Genomic DNA, 21019 nt, shown 5'->3' with positions numbered 1-21019 from the left:
AATAACAACTTGATAGTTGACTATCAAACTTTCTTTTTTTACAAATATTTTAAATCCCTTTACCATTATAGAGTCGAAATCGGTAACCGAAAATTAACCGAAAATATTGGTAAACTGAAAATTTTTAACGATCAACCAAAAACTAATAAAGTTCATTTATTACCATGTAAAGGTATATTAAGTACCGGAGGACTTCCTTTTTTTGTGAAAAAGTGTAAGAGAAGAACATCTATCGCACTTTTTTATTTTGTAAAAAAGTCATCGTTCCACATTCACAAAACAAACTTCGCATCTACTCTGATATAACGAAAAGGCAATTAAACAGAATAATAGACAGCTCATACGAGTGGGAAGTTTCCGGCCAGATCGAAGCGAGGGCTGTAATCTACATGAGTCATATTTTTTTATGATTTGAGGTTGATTGAAAATCTTGAAAATTTAAAATTTATAGGAAAATTGAGAACTCAAAAAGTGGTCAAAAATCATTCCACCTTACGCTCGATGGTTTTTTGTCAAATTTTACTGTCATTTGCATGGAGTCATTAATATATGTGTTAAATTTGACATGTTTTTAAAAATACATTTCGAAAAGTGTCAGTCAAGGGACCTGACCCTCCCAAAAGGTGGAACCTAGTAATTGCGCAATATTAATTACGAAAAGTTTCAACAATCTTTGGCATTTTTCGCAGTTTTTGGTTCTGAGCGATGCCTAAACCGATTCGATTTATAAGCATACTATAAGGATTGGTTCTCTGCCATTAGCCTCAACCATTGTCAAAACTTTTAGTTTTTGAACTCCCCTAAGTATGGGACAAATAATTTAGCAAATGCATATTTTGTTGGAAAACTATTTAAATTAGGACGATTGCAGTCTTGGAATAACTGGGATAATACGTGCCTGCATTCTGATCTTCTAATGGAAACAATTTTAAATGCAGATCACAAGGAGGTTCTTTGACATACAAATGTTACTACGAAATTACTGAAACGACTGAAACATATTATTCTCAGGCCCGAAACAGCTATGATCGTCAGCTGCTTCACTAGACGGCCTCTCCTATTTTTGACAGTACATGTCAAGTTAGGCCGACCGCACAGTAATAATAAATTTACAAAGTTTTAGCTTAATTTTCCGGAAAATTTGATGGAAAATGGCAACGGCACTATTTAAATACGGAAAATCGGCATTTAGTTTCGTACAACAAGCCCACCGTCAAATATGTTCATCCAGTGCGTTGTATCTTAAGCAAAGTAAGATTGTGTTTGTTACGATAAAATAAAATGGTTTGAAGCAGAGGGTTAGGTTATAAGGAAGCAGTGAATCTCAATTTTTGAATTGATTTCTTGTCGGGAATCATTTAATACGTTATTGTGAAGTGAATTAGCTTCTCTAACTTCAATCACCACAGTTCACCATTTATGATGTGTTGATAAAGTGTACTACTATGATGCGATATGGACTTCTCTTTCATAACCATCAGTCCATGCAACGATGCGAAAACTCTACATAGCTCTTGAAATCAAAAGGATTTTTTATATCTTACAGTAAACGTCAAAGAGGAACCAGGTTCAATAACCATATCCGGCGAATACGTACAATCACCGAATGAAAGTAACCTTCTGGCAGAGGTGAAAGAGGAAAATTTCTGTCCGAAATGTACTCTCGGACTAGAAATCAAACATACAGACGTGTTGATTCTGAGTCAATATTTACGCTCTGACGGATGCATGCTGCCGCGTCGCATTACCGGTCTTTGCAAAATTCAGCAGAAACACATCGGAAAAATGGTCACGATGGCACAAAAATCAGGTAAAACCCAGATTTTATTGTCAACAACGTAGACGTATAGCGAATTCTTCGAAAAACAAAAAAAAACAAAAATTTGGTTCGTTGCAGGTTTAATGCCAAATATTGCTCCAGCGTGGAGTAAACGTGATCCGAAACGACGAGCCAATTGGAAGAAATACAACAAATATTTTGATGAGAGAACGATTACGTATTGCAAAAGAGTTATTGAGTAAATATTTATTACGAATCGTTGGATGAAATCAGTTCAAATAAATGTTAGATAACTGCGACGATTTGATTTTTTTTTATTTTCTTGTAAATGGTAAGTGGATATTGCTGACAGTGCCGCTTAGGGTGCAGCGGGTATAGTAGCTCAAAATTTTCTGTACGGTGTTTAAGTAGAGCGAGATGGTAAATAAACTCCGGGTCTGGTGTCATCGATAATACAAAAGAATCTGACAGCAGACCCCGAGATGGAACAATCGATTGTCGTTTCGTCACCTCTATCACAAACACTCTATTTTGGGGCGGGAGGCCGTTCATAAAAAAAAATTGTTACATCTGAACGACGAAGGTTTGTGCAAGATTTTAGAGTAGGATGTTACGCCTATCACTGGGGTCGTCATCGCAAAAAATCCGCACAACTTTGCTGTAATTTTCATACAAGATTTTAGTACAGTTTCAGTTATTATCAATTGTAATTTCTTACTGAAATTGCAGTTTAGTTACCGCTAGTTGCATTTTCTATTTGCGGTACCGCCCCAGCGAAAAAAATTCGTTCAACGTAACCACATAATACATCCTCGGGTTTGTGAAGTAAGCACAATAGTAGGTGTTTGAACAAATCTATAATCTCTTAGGTGAGCCCTCGAAACTTTCTTGTGGCCCGAATTCTTATGTAAAAATTTTAGCCCGAAAAAATAAAAAAATTCGGGCGGACCGCGAGTTTTTATTCGAATTTTGATTGGACTCTTCGAAACAATAATCGGGCCTAGGCGAATTTCGAAGAAACACATGCCCGCTTACCTTTAATGCTCCTGTAACCATGATTAAAATATTGATCAACGAAAAAGATTCTGCGGTGTGTCTGATTTAGTTCTTGTATACAGATACTACAACGCACTGCACGTTGGTTACTATCATTGTTCCTCACAAATTAATACTGAGTAGAGGCATCGCCAAAGCAATTTAATTGGTAGGGAAAAGGGCGAGATAAAATACTAATTCCCTTTACATTCTGACTTGGAATGAGTTAAACCTTTCGGATTAACGCGCCGTTTGTGCCTAACGGAAATGGAACAGAGACCCAAAGACAAGGAGTTTGTCTACACGCCTAAAACAAATCAACAAAACAAACCTAATTGTGCGATAAATTACGAAACGATTGTGTCGCAACAACACTACACCAAATCGTGTCCAGCCTATTTATTGTTTGTACAAAGTCTGCAATACACTGTGGTTTGAGTTAATAAAGACGCGATTGATCGTAATATAGCAAACAAAATTTTTAACAATTGATTCGAATTTTGACTCTCCTACTCTTAAGTTAACAAGTTTGACGGACAGTCGATGGTTGTCGTCACCAGAGTACTTTATTATAAATGTCTATGCTGATGTGCTTTCTTTGCGAAAACAATATTAAAATTACAAAGGCCGATATTTCGTCACTGCTCATCGAGATAAATACTAAGTGAGGAAAAAAAAAACAAACAAAATTCAAACATTCATTGTCCACACATATCTACTACACGGTCCACATAAAACCCAATTTACGTACTTTGATTCACTAATGCGAAATCTTTAATCAGTTGTGAACACGATCGATATTAGCTCAAAAATTAGCGCCTAATTTGTATTTACTTAAGAATTTCTGTCTGATTCTTTTCAAAAATGATTTATATGTTCGATCAGTGATACAGGTAATTTTTTCGTGAACGGTTGTCTTTCATTATATCGGGGAAGAGTGGTCTCGTTATAAGTTTTTTTTTTGGCGAACATACAAAATTTCGGCAATTTTAGATCAGTTTTAAATTATGGAACGCCGAGTGTAAGTTGAGAATAAAAAGTACCGTCGTTGTCGGTTGTGAGCTGAATTAAATTCGAATAATTACGTTGCGCATTGAAAGAGGGGGTTTTCGGTTATTTGTTTTTTTTTTAATGTCTTGCACCTCTTCAGTTAATTGGACACGTTTCTACAATTTTTTTTTTAATTAATTAAAATTCACTCTGAGAATTTGATGATGTTTTTGTGTCTTGTTTTCCACGTATCAGCAATTAACACTACTATGTCTGAGAATTTACTTAAAAAAAATAGCGAGAGAGAGAAAAAATCACGGATAACTGAACCGGATATTGTTGACGATGGAAATAATATTTACTTTCCTAATGATGGACAATGAAAAATATTTACATAACATAAACGAGACGCGAAAGAAAAAACTATGAAAAATATTATCAGAGTTTGCTCTTTCAATATCGTCATGGACCTCTCTTTGACCAATTTGGTTATAACATCGTCAAAGCTTATTTCTGATAGATACACGCAGAGTGCTTGTGATCGACTGTGTGCATAACAGATCATAGTAATGAGATCTTAATTGAAAAGTGAACTCCATTTGTACAGTTAAACCATTGATTGTCTAAATCACTTATAGTGGATGTAGTGTATAATCAGTTAGCTCCCTGGTGTTAACTTAGGTCTCTAGTTTTCACTTTACTACATAGTGTTCACTTATCTCCATAGTTTTTACTTCTCTCCATAGTGTTCACTTAACTTCTTAAAATTCACTTAACCCCATATCGCTCATTTAAGTCCATAGTGATCACTTAAGTCCATAATGATCACTTAGGTCCTTAGTTTTTTTTTTCTCATGAATTAGTTACAATCGAAATTAAAGCATCTTCTTCGTATTTCATCAGCGTTAGTATTAGGGCACCACCATGATGATGGTAGCTGATTCACCCACTTGTAACGAATATGATACCTTATTTCAAAAGTCTTCACAAAATCTGTATCAGATGTCCAGTTATTTTAATGGAAAATTTCAGGAAGGTCCTTATTTCACGGCTAACCGAACGTAACATGTCGATAACGAATTAGCAAAATATAGTACATTACTATACCAGTGAGGTAATTTGATATCTCGTATCTGCTGAATCGGCTGTATCGGCTGTATCGGCTTTATCGGCTGAAGCCCTCGGATACTTTTACTCATCGTGATACGAGATATCAAATTATTTCACGTGTAAAGTATGGCGTTTTACTTTACGAGCGAGGGAAAGGGTCTTCACTAGTGAGGGAAAGGCCAAATTACCTCACTAGAAAAGTGAAATTATTTTATTCGAAATTTTGATGAAATTTTTCGCGGAGCAAAAATATTTCGTGTCTGTTCAAATCGAAGCCTACTTAGTGATAACTTATGTCCTTAGTGATAACTTAGTAGGTCCTTAGTGATCACTTAACTCCATAGGTTTCTTCCATCGTACGATAAAAACGAATTTTGACAGGCCGAAAACAACCGACCGTCATCCACAGAAGCAAACATAACCGCAACTTAAACAAATTTGTTCGTTAAAACTTCAAAGTGAGGTTGTGTTGGCTTTTCTGTGGACGACGATTGACATTTTGAACGACCTTAGAAGAAACCATTGTTCACTTAACTGAAACTGAATAGTTCCATAATATTCACTTAGTTCCCTAGTGTTCACTTAGTCCCCTAGTCTTCACTTAGTTCTCTAGTGTTCACTTAGTCCCTTAGTCTTCACTTAGTTCTCTAGTGTTCACTTCTATCCATAGTGTTCACTTAACTTCTTAGTGTTCACATAACCCCATATCGCTCATTTAAGTCCGTAGTGATCACTTAAGTCCATAATGATCACTTAGGTCCTTACGGATAACTTATGTCCTTAGTGATAACTTAGGTCCTTAGTGATCACTTAACTACATATTGTTCACTTAACTGAAGTTTCATAATATTCATTCAGTTCCCTAGTCTTCACTTAGTTCGATAGTTTTCACTTAGTACCCTAGTCTTCACTTAGTTCTCTAGTGCTCACTTAGTTCACAATACTTCACTTAATTCGATAGTCTTCTCTTAGTTCGATTGTTTTCCTTTACTTCCTAGTGTTCAAATAATTTCCTAGTTGTACTGTAAGCTAAATCCGTTTTGTCTCATTGTAAAAATAAAAGCATGAGTGTCGCGTGAAAAGTGTAAAAAAATCAACAGCACTCATGTACAATAGTCGCAATCATTGAAACGGACAAGTATGCAACATACACTCTAATACATTCCCTTGTTTCTCACACACTTACCCCACTTACCGACTGGTGGACTAACTTAGTAACTTTAACCAAACATATTGCAGATCGAAATGTTCCATCGATTCAACACAAGAAATCAGTAACTTTCGTACAGCTTTACCGCAATTCTTGGCTGTGGGTGTGAAGAATGTTTTACTTTTCGGCTATGGCATGACACTGGGATTCCCGACGATTGTAATTCCGGCGATCCAAGGTGGTGATGGTCATTATGACGAACATCCGAATGAAATCAAATTGAACAAAGAGGAAATTTCATGGTTCAGTGAGTTATTTTTTCGAATAATTCAACTAAAATGGAGTGAGAGACAGAATATGTTTTCATCCAGGTTCCATAAATTTATTGTGCGTCCCATTGGGGTGTATCTTTTCGGGAATGTTAACTCAACCAATAGGCAAACGGATGGCAATGCAAGTAAATTTGTGGATGTGACGACGATTCAATCTGGGAGGAAAATTTTGATCCAACAAATATTTTCTGTCTTTAGATTGTGAACATTCCCATTCTAATGGCGTGGCTGCTATTTCACTTCTCGACTAACGTATATCATCTTTATGGAGGTTTGTGCTTAGTAGGATTGAGTGGTGGCTTAATGGAGGCTCCAGTTTTAACGTATGTTGCTGAGGTAACTCAGCCGAAATTCAGAGGAATGTTAGCGGCTACTGGGTCGACCTGTGTAATTCTTGGAGTTTTCACACAGGTAACTTTGAATCCATCGCAACCAAAGTTCAAATCTCTTTTATTTGCATTGTTATTAATGCTTCCTTGCGAACGGTCTAGTTTCTTCTTGGCACTTTCTTCAAATGGAGAACAATTGCAGCAATGTCGGCCATTTTCCCACTACTATCAATTACGGCTCTTTTTTTCGTGCCAGAGAGTCCACACTGGCTGTTATTCAAAGATCGAACAGATGATGCACGCAAATCATTAGCATGGCTTCGCGGTTGGGTGCCAATCGAACGAATCGAAACTGAGTTCAGGGAAATACAGTCTGTGATGAAAAAGCTACCATCGGAAAGTGTGTCGCTCGCATCGTCGACATCGAAAGGGAAATGTGGTGCGGCCGTACCATATACAAAAAAGAGCTTCTTAGTGCCCTACGGTTTGGTCACGTTAACGTACGTAGTGAAGGTCTAATTTCTTTTGGTAAACGTAACTTATCCGTTGTGTTCCCATCGTAGGTTCTTTATCGGACATTTTTCTGGAAAAACTCCTCTTCAAACGTATGCCGTTCAGGTGAGTACTTCCTAACTACAATGCTTTTAATGTCCGGTTGTTCTCAACTCTAAATCTCTTCGTTTTCAGATATTTCACACTCTCAAAGCACCCATCGATAAATACTATGCCACAGTACTTCTTGGAGCTGTCGAAATACTCGGTACTGTGTTTTGCGTCGTACTGATCCACTATACCGGTAAACGTCCGCTAGTGTTAATATCCACGATAGGTGTAGGTGTAGGCTTCCTTGGCACAGCAACATATGCAACATTTTTACATTCTGTGCCCGGAGTTTCGGTAGACAATGTGGTAGCGAATGTGTCATCATTGGATCTGAACAAGGCGAATATCGTAACGGTCATGAATATACCCGAACTACTGGAGTCTTCGCTTTTGGAGAACTACAAAAATGATTCAGTGCGGAATGGCACCACTGAAGACTATGAGGATCAAACGCACGTAATGAAAGTAAGAGCTGTTATGGAACCGATTGGTCTACAGCGCGAGGAATACATGATACCAATGTCCATTTATGACGATTTCAATTCGACTAACTTTGATTTTGACCTAATGACCAGTGGCGTGGCCGAAACCGAACCACCGTTTAATTTTACTTTTGATCAGGAGAATAAGACGACAGAAGCGACTTTGCTGAAATTGGATGAGAAGAAAAACCTACTCGATCACCTCGTCATTAAGATTCCGAAAGCCGAAGAAAATCGGTTCTTGTGGCTTCCATTGACCCTGCTGCTGATGAGTGCTTTTTTCGCCCATATGGGAATTAAGTTGATACCGTGGATGTTAATCGGAGAAGTACGTTCCATTTACTGTTAATGATGACCAAAAATCATTTATCTTCTTGTTCAGGTATTTCCCGCTACCGTGCGAAGTGGAGCATCTGGTATCAGTGGTGGCACAGGCTACGCCTTCGCCTTTCTATCCAACAAATTGTTCTTGAAAATGCTAGCAACGTTAACATTACCGGGTACATTTTTCTTCTATGCCGGCGTGGCGTTCGTAGGGACAATCATCTTGTATTTTGTGTTACCGGAGACGGAAGGTAGATCGTTGACTGAAATCGAAGAGCATTACTCGGGAGGCTTACGTTTGAATCGGAAACGCAACCAATCGACGGACGAAGAAAAACATGGCAGTGCCACTACGGTCGTTGCACCAATTCGCCCGAAAGCAGATATAGTTATCGGAGTTGCAGCTGTGGAAAAAAATGCATCCGGGCAGGAGAAGAATAGAAAGCAAAAGGCACATATCGATCTGAAGAACTGGAACAGCGATAAGGTCTTCCAACGACATCTTGGTGAAAAGAATGAAAATTTGCAAAATCATCCGCATCCGCATCAGCATCATCCACTCTACGCTCAAAATCCAAGGGCATACATGCGCAATAACAATCGTACAAAAACCGGGGACGATAGTAATGTGACGGTGTTCTCAACGCATTTGTAGCACTTAAAATAAATTCGGAATTCAATCTGCAGAAAGCTTTTCCGTTTGAGGGTCGACTTGTCAAGGCGGAAGTATGAACAAAAATCCAACCAGCATTCAGGTAAAAAAACATTTTTTTTATTTTTGATTGGACGGTGCCTCAGAAGTCGTAAAGGCTACGATACGAACGCATTTATAATGTACCAGAAGTGAACCCTTCTGTCAAAAACCCACCGTCAATTCTTCTTATTCTTTGCGCTGGCTACGTTCCCGTTGTTACTTTTATCAAGAGCCTGCCTAGCCGCATTATTAATATGCTTGAAACGAGCAGCTCCCAATTGAATTCCTCCGTACCATCTCGACACCACAATCAAAACGTTTTCTGCTTCGGTCATTTGTAACAAGTGCAGAAGACGTGAACCGGCCTGATTTTCACCGTCGTCATCACAATCCTGCTGCAAGATGTTGCCGTCACGGATTCGATACGCGTAAATGTTATGGGTCGCTCGTTGGATTTTCGTATTCACTTTCAATTGTTGCAGAGCCAATACCACATCATTACGACTGGAAATCTCTGTTGCATGCCCTTGAAATATGCTTTTCCGATCGATTATCGGATCGCTGGTAACGAAGGAAAACTCTTTCTTCTTGGATTCTTTCGCCTTGTTTGACCCAATCGTCGAAGTAACGACTTCCTTCTCATGAATCACACAGTCTTGATTGAATGTTGCGACGAAACCGCGCACCTCTTCGAAGCACTGATACAAAACGGGCTGGCCCACATTCTCCACGAATATTTCATTGAGCCGTTCACCCAGTGCGGCTTTGGTTGGTCCGTTTAAGTATGGCGAACTCAATTCGAACGATGGAGGAATTTGCGACGGATATGTTGGGGGCAATTTGACGGTCAATTTTACTTCGATCGTTTTCGCATCGTTCTGAAATTCCATCGAGTACACCTGGTAGTCATTTGTGAATTCTTCCAAGACGAAATCTTTGCCGTAGATTGAGGACAATGCTTGCACCTCGTCTCGTTGTTGTTCCAAATCCTCCATTTCATAAACTAAAAGAAAGGAAACAGCAAAACGTTAGAAGTGCTAGAGTTGGTCAGTCAATTTACTGTTTGTTTGAGGCTAGTTAAAAAGAGAGAGAGAGAGAGAGTTCTAAAAGGTAACTCGATGACGACCTACATTATAAGAGATAAATATGAGAGTATGTGAATCACAGAGTCCTTTTCGACAAGTTAATCTCCAAAGATTTAATATTCAACGACTCAAACTGCTCGACCAAGTTCTCCTTCAAAATGTTTTTACGCAACTGAGGTCGTGTTGAATAACCAAGATGTCAAATTAATACTACAAACACCCGATATCACCGACGAGTGCTGGGTTTTACCGTCTCTCGTATATTATTTGTAGTATTTGGTGCATTCACGTTGCCTCTACGTATCATACAGACGGCTTCTCATGCCATAACAAAAAGTTCGGTTCGTGGAATATTTTGCTGTGCATTAAATTAACTGTCGTTGTCTGACCTGATTCTTCGGCCTTTTATTTATGTCTAGTCTCAAAGAATCAGTTTGAACTTTTTGTTGAAGAATCGCAAAGTGTACAAGATGGATAATGAACGAGATTCTGGTTTGTTAGAAGGGTAAGTATGGTTAGTTCATCGGATATAAGAAAAGGGAATACTTCGAAAGGCGTAAGGTGAATTTTTATCTTCCATGTTTTCGTCAGGTCAGTAGTTCGTAATGACTTTAATTCCCATCGATTCCTTCTAGCTCTCTTAACACACTCAACATATTTCGACCTTCTGGCAAACGTAAATCTCCGCAGAATTCAATTTTTGTTTTATTAGTAGACTGTAGCACCAGCACAACTTGATGCAATGAAAAACACACACAGCCTTTCCGTATATTTACAATTTTAATCCAAAGAAATTTGCTTTTTTAGTAACAAAATGTTCGACATTGTCCGCCACAAACTGGACTGGATGTTCGCACTTTCACAGGAATATTCAATAGACTTTTGGAACGCATCCCTGGCCAATTGCAACGATTGCGGAACCAGAATGCCGAACCATTTGATCGGATCAACGTATCCGTCGTCTTTGTTTACAGTTTCAACATTCAAATTTAGCTGCACATCACCCACATCGTTGTTAACTCTATCGACCGTTCGCAGTGCTTTAAATTCCTGACTATTTTCGGTGGGTAGTTGAGATGTGGATACGGTTCTCGTGCCCTGTGTGTATCTGGTCTTTGCAATCTGAATTTGTCCCTGGGCGATAAGGTTGCTGATGTTCATTTTACACTTGACTTGTTGTTCGATCAAGTCAAGCATTTCGATCGTTAGTTTATCGACGAGTTCGTTTCGATCAATTGTGTCCATTTTCAATGTAATTCCAAAACAAATCCTTAAAATCGATTTAAAAAAGATGAGTAAACACTTTCAATCACCTGATCGAAATTATGATGTTTTAGCACCACCAGCTGACAGGAAAACTCTACACTACACTACCACAACACCATTCTACCAACGATTTTGACATTTAACATTGCTGCATCATGGATGATTTGGACGCTTAGCAAACTAATAAAGCCCAGCAACGTTTTTATTGAATTTTGTCGTATGAAGTGTGGGAGCGAAAATCCGAAAAGGGGCCGTGAGTATTTTTTATTATTTCTATTATTTTCAGAGCGTCCTTATACTGGACTGCGAAAAACGAAGAATTTCTTCTAAATAATTAGAAGTAGAAGAAGAATGAATTGTATTTTTGGCAGACACTGTATTATATTACCGCAAACACCAGTTCAATTTTTCATTTAAATATGAAGCAAACTATCGTTTAGCCATTAAGTCTACTCGCATCAGACATCTCCTAAATTCGCTTCATAATGGTTAAATATACACTAGCAGCTTTGAGTTGCTATATCGCTCTGTTTTCCATTGTCAAACGTATGCTTCGAATCGGTTTAATATGGAAAACTCAACGTAATTGTCTATATCAGCAATGTAAAATTGATCGTGTGTTGTCAGCTTCAACATTTTTCAAAATTGATGAAATTTGGAATAAAAAGAAGACTGCACAAACCTATCTTAGGATAGTTTCGAAAACCTTAACGGCAGACTCGAACTTAAAGCGATACTCAATGGTGTATCGAATCATTTTGTTTTATTTGTATTGTGTTGGTAATACTGATTTTGAGCTAGCTGCATGTCTACAACAGTGTCACACGGCCAACTGTGCGTTCTATGAATCGTTAAAACTGATTTTCGCCGCCCCAAAAGTCTAGCTCAACTGCAAAAAAAAAAGAAAATTTGTGAAAAATGTAAATTCCGATTTATTCGCGTTCAACATGGTAAAAAGTGATCTCAGCAGCGGTTTTAGATTTTAGAAACAGGTTAAGACACTTCTGAGTTGATCACGAAGGCGGTGAGCCACAAATTTTGGCAATTTAGACATGTTTCGTTAAACAAACTCGTTACAGATTGTGGGAAATGTCAACTTGATAAAAATATTTTTTTTTTTTCAAGTTTTCTTTTCGTACAGTCTTTAATGAGTGAGAACAAAACATGCCTAAATTGTCAAGATTTGTATTTCGCCCGTCCTCGTAAGTGTCTTAAGTATAGTTTCCACTTAAAAAGAGCACTCCGTTTAGCCTCCGTTTACATGACAGTTGTAAAATAGAACAAAGGAAATGTCACGTAAACGGAGTAAAAAATTGAAATAAAATCAATTTCCACTCCGTTTGCGTGACAGTTCTTTTGTTCTATTTTACAACTGTCATGTAAACGGAGGCTAAACGGAGTGCTCTTTTTAAGTGGAAACTATACTTTAACCTGTTCTTTTAGAACCTTGGTATGTACCAGAACAGATTTAAAATAAGGGTCTAATCGACGCAGTAGTCAGAATTTAGTTTTTTATGTTGGTATGATGGGGCTAAAAATAAGAGGCTTTTTTAACCGTTAAAATATTGTTCTGGTGCATGTGTGGTGATCAAAACCAACGATGGTGATAATCTTGTTTTTTCCTGAGAAAATCTGACAAGTTTGGTAAGTGTTTTAATAAACTTAATCGATCATGGAAATTTGAATAGAAAGCAGAACCACGTTTCAAGACCATAACCTTAAATTTATTTGACTAGACATAACATTTTCGTCACTCTCAATTGTCTCTCGTTGTTTCATCTATATATATTTTATATATTTCTTATAGTGGGTGAAACCAATATTTACATTTTCCATGAAGAACTTACATTGCACTTTGGAAAGAAATTCAAGGAGAATATCATTAAAATTTTCGATTTAGAGACGAAACATATACTTACACCCCAAATTGATAAGGTGAGTTTTTTCGGTTTATTACTTTTTCTATAATAAAAAAAAATTTAGCAGAGCGTGGTTTCGATCCACGGACCTCTGGGTTATGGGCCCAGCACGCTTCCACTGCGCCACTCTGCTCTCATGGCGTCCTTCAACCCAAAAATATGTTTGTGTTACCACGCCTGTATTTTATTTTTATCGTCTGTGCTACTGTCGTAACTTCTTGTTTCGATTTAGAACGTTTACGATGAAATGTATGACATAACAATCGAAGTAATAGAGTAAGATCATCTTGTTAGGTATATGTAACTGGAAGCACCGACATTGGTTTTGAATTTTTAGTTTTTCTCATGTTGCACATTGGAATCCGAGCAACCCCTAAATGCTAAACCTAAAACTTACCAGAACCAGTGATGACATACTCGTCAAATATACTTATGAAATATAAAAGTTCCATTATCTATAAATCCTACGTAATAAAGGTGGAAGTACGGGTTTTCAGGGGGTATAATGTATGCGAATGTTAAAAACAAAATCAAAACTCTACTTATGTGGCAGCTGTATAAATATAGGTTTGTTCGAAGGTCATTCGAATTATCGAATAACTGTCAAATTGCATCCATAGAGACATGTAACTTCATCAATATTTAAATGAGAACGAATCTATGGATGAAATCATGTTCGTTCGGCCGGTGAAAGTTCGGGTTGACAGTGATTACAACGAAAACATCCACCGGTTATTTGATAAACAAAACTCAAATAAATTTTTACGTGGTTTGATGTGTTTATTTGTGAAATGGAAGAAATGTAAGGACAGCGCTACTCTGACCAATTACGTGAAAAGAAATCGACAGTAATTGAAGAATTCTCGTGGAATCCCTGTATGAGTACGGATGGTTCAAAAAGATTTAATTTTGTACGATAACCATCCAAGGAACGGATCATACTTGATCTAACAATTCGTTTTGAATCCGACGAAAGTCAGCCCGAAGCAAACCATGTATACCAGATATCCCTCGACATATCCAAATCAGATGTGAATGGTAGAAATTGGAAGTTATTGGTTTTTTTATTAGTCGTAAAGGGAACAATTCCAAAAGTGTTCATTGATTTTGCTAATAATTCTGTCATGGAAGATATTGTGATTGAAGCGTTAAGGGGAAGTTCTTAAACCTTAAGTATGGTTTCCACTCAACAAAAAGAACTCCGTGAGAGAGTGAGCTGTCCAATAAAAAAAGCAAAAATTGAATAAATTCAATTTTGTCTTCTACACGGAGTACTTTTTTGATAAGTGGAAATTAAGCTTCACACAACAAAACTTGTGATTGCAAAAGAATACCAAAAATAAAAAAAAAATTAGCAGAGCGTGGTTTCGATCCACGGACCTCTGGGTTATGGGCCCAGCACGCTTCCACTGCGCCACTCTGCTCTTGTGGAATTTTTCACCCAAAAAAATGTTTGTGTTGCAACCCCTTTTCACTTTTGATTTCATTCTGTTGTTTTGTTAGTCCTAACTTGGAAGATTACTTTGAAATTACACTTTCTTCTGATTATTTGATGTAACGCCATATAGTATGTGTACCAAGTCAATACACGATAACAAATGTGAAATTTTATTTTTATCATCTTTGCTACTGTCGCAACTTTGTTTGTTCGATTCAGAATGTTTACGATGAAATTGTATGATAAAGATTTTCGAAAAAGTAAATTCAAAATTCATTGATGGAATGAATAGCAATCGAAGCAGTTGCGTAGCAGCTGTATAAATATAGATAAAACAAAATATCGTCTAATGATTGTTGTACAAGCTATTCACCGAGAACAAAACTGTAGTGTTATTTGTGAAGCCATTATTGACCGGTAACAATACATGACAAAGCATCAAAAATCACAGACAATAAAAGAATGAATCTTTTAAAAATAAAAAAAAAAATTAGCAGAGCGTGGTTTCGATCCACGGACCTCTGGGTTATGGGCCCAGCACGCTTCCACTGCGCCACTCTGCTCTTATGGTAGCATGTTTTAAAGTCCACTTTGAATGGAACATTTTGCGAACCATTCACAATAACAAAAACTTAAACATAAAGTTGAATACGCCTAAATGTAGACAATTTGTATTGATTTGACATTTTGAATATAATTCACTATTTTATGTGTATGTGTATGTGAAATACACTGTCTATAGTATATCGTGCGTGTATGCTTCTCAGATTATTTCGGAAATTTAATCAGACCGTTAAAAATCATCCGAACCTTACTTTTCTCCAAAAATAAAATTGTATTCACAATCTGCGAATCACAACTAAAAATAGGAAAATTTCAGCATGAGTACTCATTCTATAATAGAGCATAAATGTGCAACAAAATCAGGAAGGATGGGAACCATAATTTTAAATTAATTTTTTAACGAAATTCACTCAACCGGTAGTAATTAACGACAAACGTTTCCCCATTCCCGGATATTTCTTCTGTAAAATAAGAGAAAATCAATCAAAGAGAAGTTAAAGTTGCATAAAGATACACATAACAACAACAAAACAGATCGCAAACATTTTCAGTGTAACAAAATCCCTTACCAATAGTGTCTTAGGCGAGGTCTTGGGACCATGTTACGAGAGCTAAAAATGATACATGTTTCGTATACACATACCTAATGTGGATCTACGAACATAAAATTCCATACGCTTTCAAGAAGATATAAGTGTATTTCTATACGAACCGATTTTTCCATAGAACGTGTGTAGCACAAAACAACAGAGAAACAGACGACAGAGCCAACACACAGCACACCAATGAACGAAAAAAGTAAAATCAAACAGACAGTATGCATTGTGACTTCAAACGATTATGTTTTACAAAGAATTTCAACCGGCTTTCGATGGAAAATAATTCGAGTTTCGCGGTATTTTTGTTCATAAAAAAGAATTTACAAAAATAACAGACTAAAAGCAAGTCTATTAAAACGATTAAAACTAAAAATTCATGAAGTTTGTAAATTTAAAAAGAAAAGAAAAATTATAACCAGAAGTGTCGTTCCGTGCATTTAAATACAATATTGTGTAAGTTGTGTGTAAATGTTGTGAGCCTGCAACTTTTCCAATTCGTAACCCGGGATTTCGTTGCTGTATTCTTGATAAGCTATGCATTGTGTGCAGTTATAGATTTGTTTATGAAATAAAAACCGTATCGATTTTCGATGTTCTGTGTGTATATAATATATCGCTGAACGCTGTGTCTATAAGCCGTTTGTTGCTTGCTACAGAAAAAAAAAGTTACTTCAGCGTAATTTCATATCGTGAATGTCGACTCTGTGCATTTGAATAGTGTTGTGTATGCAAAAAAAGAATCTACAGCAAATTGGAATTATCGGATATTAATACCACACTAGTAAGAATTTAGGATTTTGGACATGCTACATCTGGATGATCTGGATTAGAATACACCGAAAATCTCAATCCATTTTTGTGTGGTGAGTACCAACCAGTCTTGACAAATAAAATGCGTGAATCATATGAAAAACCCTAATCCTTATAATCACATTTTCGAATGACGAACAGTGTACGCACAACTTGCATAATAATGAGACATATACATTTTCGTCCCTTTTTATATTATTTCCAACGAGAGGTTTTCAATACCAATATAACCGTCAATACACAACATTCTTTCTATGTTATTACACGTCTAGTTATGCGTGTGAGTTCGTACAGAAAAAAAAAGTTTACTTAATTTTAAAAACTTAAAAAATATAATGCTGTGATGCAGAACAACAACAGAATTTTATATATTCTACTCTTCTCTGTGGATCTGTAATAATAATGCTTCGATGATTATATACGTATCTGCTTACATACTATAATATGTATTGATGTTAAGATACATAAGACGATGCATGTGCGTTTCTAAAAATAAATAATAAAAAGAAATGCGTTGCAAGAGACCATTTATTTTTTCGAGTTCTGTTTTACAAAACATATATACGAGGGTTCCCTTTTCATCAAGCACCTGTGTATTTGGTATCCTTATTCCCTTGACTGAAAGTCAGGGTCTTACACCAGAAAATACCGAAATATGTGGGTAACAAAAAAGTTCACTGTGATTGAAATGTATGAAATGGTATGAAAAACGTTAAATGTGGGTAACAAAAAATCGTTGAGGGCACGATAACTTGAGTAATTCTCAACCAATTTCGATGAATCTTTTTTTTAAATTTGTGGAAGTAAAATACCGAGGCTAAGTTCGAAGATGGGCTATGTGGGACGAAGGATCAGGAAGCTATCCCAGAAAAACAGGATTTTACACTGTTGATTATAGCCTCAATCGAAAAAGATTACTTTGATGAAATTTGATTTTGTTGCGTAGTGTGTGTAAATCGTATAAGTATGTTTTCGATAATGTGCATGAAACAAGTAGGAAGAAAAATTTCCTCACTACATGCCCAGCCTCTAACCGGTAAACATCTCTTGTTAGTGTACTGCTAACATCTTGATAGTTGACTATCAAATTTGATAGTTGACTAACAACTTGATAGTTGACTATCAAATTTGATAGTTGACTAACAAATTTAATGCGTCTACTCCCAAAGAAAGATGTTTTTTTTACTCAAGGTCTCACGGCAGAAAAATTTCATGAGCTATGATTGAAAAGTGTAGGAAATTTTATGAAAAACGTTAAATGTAACCATCATTCTTTGTAGGCAATATAAGATATAAGTCATTCTCAACAAATTTCTGAATATTTTTTTTAAATTCATTATTCCAACAATCAAACAAAATATGTTACAACTCCCATACGAGTCGTAATAATTTTATGATATATTATATTAGACCAATAGAAAAATTCAATTTTACCGATAAAAAGTTATAAAATACCGATAGAAATGTGGTACATGTCGCTGGCACCTCTTCAGTAAATCAGTAAAAAGTAAAAAAAAAATTGTCTTTCCTTCAGCCTTTGTCGATTTTGGAAATATAAAGCAAAGGCGGGTCGTTCCTAGCGAATTCATCCTTTTACAAAATGTAACTTAAAGACGTTTTGTTCGTTCCTAGGGAAATTCATCCTTCTACGAAATGTAACTTAAAGACGTTTTGTCAATTCCTCACTCTTGTCGTTTTCTGAATCGACAAAAGTGAAGAAACGAAAAAAAAAAATTATCGGTCGTTTATTACCACCCACATTTTATTCACGAGTGACGGTTTTGCAAAATACCGAGGGACTTCCTTTTTGTACAAAACTGTAAGAGAAGAACATCTATCGGTTTTTTTTTAATTTTTTACCAAACTGAAAGAGTCCTCTCATCGTTCCATATTTGTAAAACTTCGCATCTACTCTGATTAAATTTGACAAAATGGCAATCAAACAGAATAAACAGAATCAAACAGATAGCTCATACGAGTGGGAAGTTTGCGGCCAGAGCGAAGCGAGGGCCGTAATTCACACGAGTCGCATTTTATTTACGATTTGTGGTTGATTGAAAATCTTGCTGCAAATTTATAAGAAAAATGAGAACTCAAAAAATTGTCAGTCAAGGGACATAACCCGCCCAAAAGGTGGGACCTAGTTATGTTGATTTCTGTTTTTTTAGAAAATTCAAACTCAACGAAATTCTCATTTATATTTCGTATAGAGAGTGCTGGGGGTGTTCAATTATAATTAGTCTGTGTTAGATTGACGGTCACTCTCTACTGACTTTTGAAAAACGGAACTTGAGTTGATTTCTGGTGTGAGGTAATGGTATATTGCATAAGTCAATTTAGAGTTGAATACAAGGACTATTCTGGGAAATCGGAATTCAACAAATTTTCAAAATAAAATTTCTGAAATTTATCCCAAATTTCTACATTTTCTCAAATTTATTAAATTTCCGAAATCTTCTACAAAATAAAACCGAATTGTCGTTTCAAGTTGGTTCACCCAGCTTCACTTGGAATAGGAATTACGATTCCCAAGTAATTATTCTTCCGATGACTACGGAATAACGTTTTAGAGTTGTTACGAGTGTCAGCGTGGTTAGGATTGTCGGTGTGATTAGGAGTGTCGGTGAAATAAGAAATATCAGTTTGGTTAGAAGTGTCAGTGTGATTAGGGGTGTCGGAGTTCTTCGGATTGTCGGTGTGTTAGGAGTGTCGTTTGAGCTTGATGTGTTTGTGGCTACGCTACCACGACACATTTCAAATTATCGTTACTGTCGACTAGTCCCAGCAATGAGGGAACTTCAGCAGAAGAAAAGGCTTGGTTGATTAGGTCCTTCAGTTCGAAATGTCGAGAGAATCTGCGGGCAAGCAAACTTAGTCGATTAGGTGGTATCTTTTAAGTTGCATTGCTAAAGAGATATCCAAGCTATTCTGATGAGAAGAGGTAAACGGGTAAACGGTAATTAGCTTCAGAGCTTCAGAACGGTGATTAAATGAGCAATTTGAAAGTTGAACCTAATTTTTTTTTAATTACACCTCAACTACAAACACTAGAAACAAAAGATCATTTATTGTGTTATGTAAATCTCACCTTATAGCCTCACCTAAACAGAGTAAAAAAAAAATTGTAATTAATTTTATGCATGAAGATTGCAAGTTACTTGACAATGAAATTGAAATTTGGAAATAAAATTTTTGTTTTATGCGCCCTGACGAGATTTGAACCCCAGACCTCTTGCGTATACGCAAGAGGTCTGGGGTTCAAATCTCGTCAGGGCGCATAAAACAAAAATTTTATTTCCAAATTTCAATTTCATTGTCAAGTAACTTGCAATCTTCATGCATAAAATATTATTTCAATGTTCGGAACACCACCGAAGCAATACAACATTCAAAATAAAAAAAAATTGTAATTAATATTCCGCATACCGACTCTCATTATTTGGCCTGTGTAGCTTAATGTTTGTTTTGTGCGAATTCTTTCTTCTTTTTTTTTTCGTTTGATGAAAGGAACAAACAATAGGCACAAATATTTTGTGAATGCGATTTCTTGACTCTCTGAATGGGTATAATGTTTTTTTGTGTAATAGACTCTAGGAACGAGGTCAATTTCATAGTCAACAATTCCGAACGTCGACCAAATTATTATTTTCATTTTTATTTTATTTTATTTTATTTTTTTGCTTATAAAGCTTTATCACCTTTCATCAAATCAGATGAATTATTCATTTCTCATAACATACATTTATTTATCCATCATCAGCGAAAGATTTGATGTATATTATGTATATATATGTATAAAGCGGAGAGCAATTATTCATCTATTATATCTTTCATTTCATATCTCTATCTGTAGTTCGTGTAATATGTGACTGAGTTGTCTATATATGTACAAAAATATGTTTCGTTATATTAAATTATATGTCCAAAAATAGATAATTATTTCGTTTTAATATGATTTCCTCTCTAGTCGCTCAATAAGGTCAATGACCTGGCGGTTGTGATGTTTCCTTTGCCTTTCTTTATCCGTATGAATATAATACGATTTACAATGAATTCTAGTTTTCGTTTCGGGTTCAGTAAATTTTTTCTCTGTCTTAAAAAAAACGGTTGAAATGAAGAAAAAAGAACACCAATACGTATAGTCGACATATATAGGGCGTCGTTACAGTATCAAGAAATTTGATACCTTGCCGGCTTTCATATTCCACCCGAAAATAATATGTACACAAACACTTTCAACTGGCTCATGGTAAGCTACTGCGCATGGTTGTTGTTAGGTACAACAAAAAATTTTTGGCAACAACATTTTCCATTTTCCGCATTGTACTTTCCCTTGACCTTTGTTGCAGTCAGCATCGACGAGTGTAGTATATATATACAGAAAAATCAGGGTTCGGAAACCTTAACATATTTCGAAGTAGGTTGATGCTATAATGTAACATTACAGTTGAAACGTCCTTAATTTTTTTAGTTTTAAATTTGATTTGTCCTACTGCTGCGAATGTCAAT

General features: G+C 36.3%; 5 protein-coding genes and 3 non-coding genes across 9 annotated transcripts in view; 3 read left to right on the top strand and 5 right to left on the bottom strand.

Moving 5' to 3' along the window:
• Positions 1-1065: 1065 nt before the first annotated feature.
• Positions 1066-2081, top strand: LOC119074691 (28S ribosomal protein S18a, mitochondrial). Its single transcript, XM_037180975.1, has 3 exons — positions 1066-1251; positions 1547-1810; positions 1898-2081. The coding sequence occupies exons 1-3, from the start codon at positions 1152-1154 to the stop codon at positions 2020-2022; spliced, it is 489 nt and encodes a 162-aa protein (XP_037036870.1). The 5' UTR covers positions 1066-1151; the 3' UTR covers positions 2023-2081.
• A 1598-nt stretch (positions 2082-3679) lies between these two features.
• On the top strand, positions 3680-8817 carry LOC119074574 (facilitated trehalose transporter Tret1-like). The gene is made up of 8 exons (XM_037180804.1): positions 3680-3836; positions 6155-6372; positions 6437-6522; positions 6596-6808; positions 6889-7226; positions 7290-7344; positions 7414-8139; positions 8194-8817. The coding sequence occupies exons 1-8, from the start codon at positions 3823-3825 to the stop codon at positions 8788-8790; spliced, it is 2247 nt and encodes a 748-aa protein (XP_037036699.1). The 5' UTR covers positions 3680-3822; the 3' UTR covers positions 8791-8817.
• Positions 8818-8891: 74 nt separating this feature from the next.
• On the bottom strand, positions 8892-11337 carry LOC119074659 (protein IMPACT homolog). Of its 2 annotated transcripts, none has more exons than XM_037180940.1 (2): positions 11228-11337; positions 8892-9832 (listed from the first exon to the last, which is right to left on the bottom strand). In XM_037180940.1, exon 2 carries the CDS (start codon positions 9822-9824, stop codon positions 9006-9008), a length of 819 nt encoding a protein of 272 aa, XP_037036835.1. In that variant the 5' UTR covers positions 9825-9832; positions 11228-11337; the 3' UTR covers positions 8892-9005. The 2 variants fall into 2 exon arrangements, with proteins under 2 accessions (XP_037036835.1, XP_037036833.1); XM_037180938.1 differs by having other exon boundaries at positions 8895-9832; positions 9960-11255.
• LOC119074695 (coiled-coil domain-containing protein 115) lies at positions 10672-11195 on the bottom strand. Its single transcript, XM_037180981.1, has one exon. The coding sequence runs from the start codon at positions 11157-11159 to the stop codon at positions 10695-10697; it is 465 nt and encodes a 154-aa protein (XP_037036876.1). The 5' UTR covers positions 11160-11195; the 3' UTR covers positions 10672-10694.
• A 1823-nt stretch (positions 11338-13160) lies between the features above and the next one.
• Trnam-cau lies at positions 13161-13232 on the bottom strand. Its single transcript has one exon. It is a non-coding gene; the product is annotated as a tRNA-Met (tRNA).
• Positions 13233-14451: 1219 nt separating this feature from the next.
• Positions 14452-14523, bottom strand: Trnam-cau. The gene has a single exon. It is a non-coding gene; the product is annotated as a tRNA-Met (tRNA).
• A 505-nt stretch (positions 14524-15028) lies between these two features.
• On the bottom strand, positions 15029-15100 carry Trnam-cau. The gene has a single exon. It is a non-coding gene; the product is annotated as a tRNA-Met (tRNA).
• A 1320-nt stretch (positions 15101-16420) lies between these two features.
• LOC119074552 (cytospin-A-like) overlaps positions 16421-21019 on the top strand; it is a 52586-nt gene continuing 47987 nt past the window's right edge. Inside the window, exon 1 of the mRNA XM_037180734.1 lies at positions 16421-16481. The gene's annotated coding sequence lies outside the window, so the exon portion shown is untranslated. The remainder of the gene's footprint in view (positions 16482-21019) is intronic.

The sequence above is a fragment of the Bradysia coprophila genome, unplaced genomic scaffold (assembly GCF_014529535.1).
Source record: "Bradysia coprophila strain Holo2 unplaced genomic scaffold, BU_Bcop_v1 contig_151, whole genome shotgun sequence".
NCBI lineage: Eukaryota > Metazoa > Arthropoda > Insecta > Diptera > Sciaridae > Bradysia > Bradysia coprophila.
Note: the sequence above shows the minus strand (reverse complement) of the source record. Positions and strands in the feature narration are given on the sequence as shown.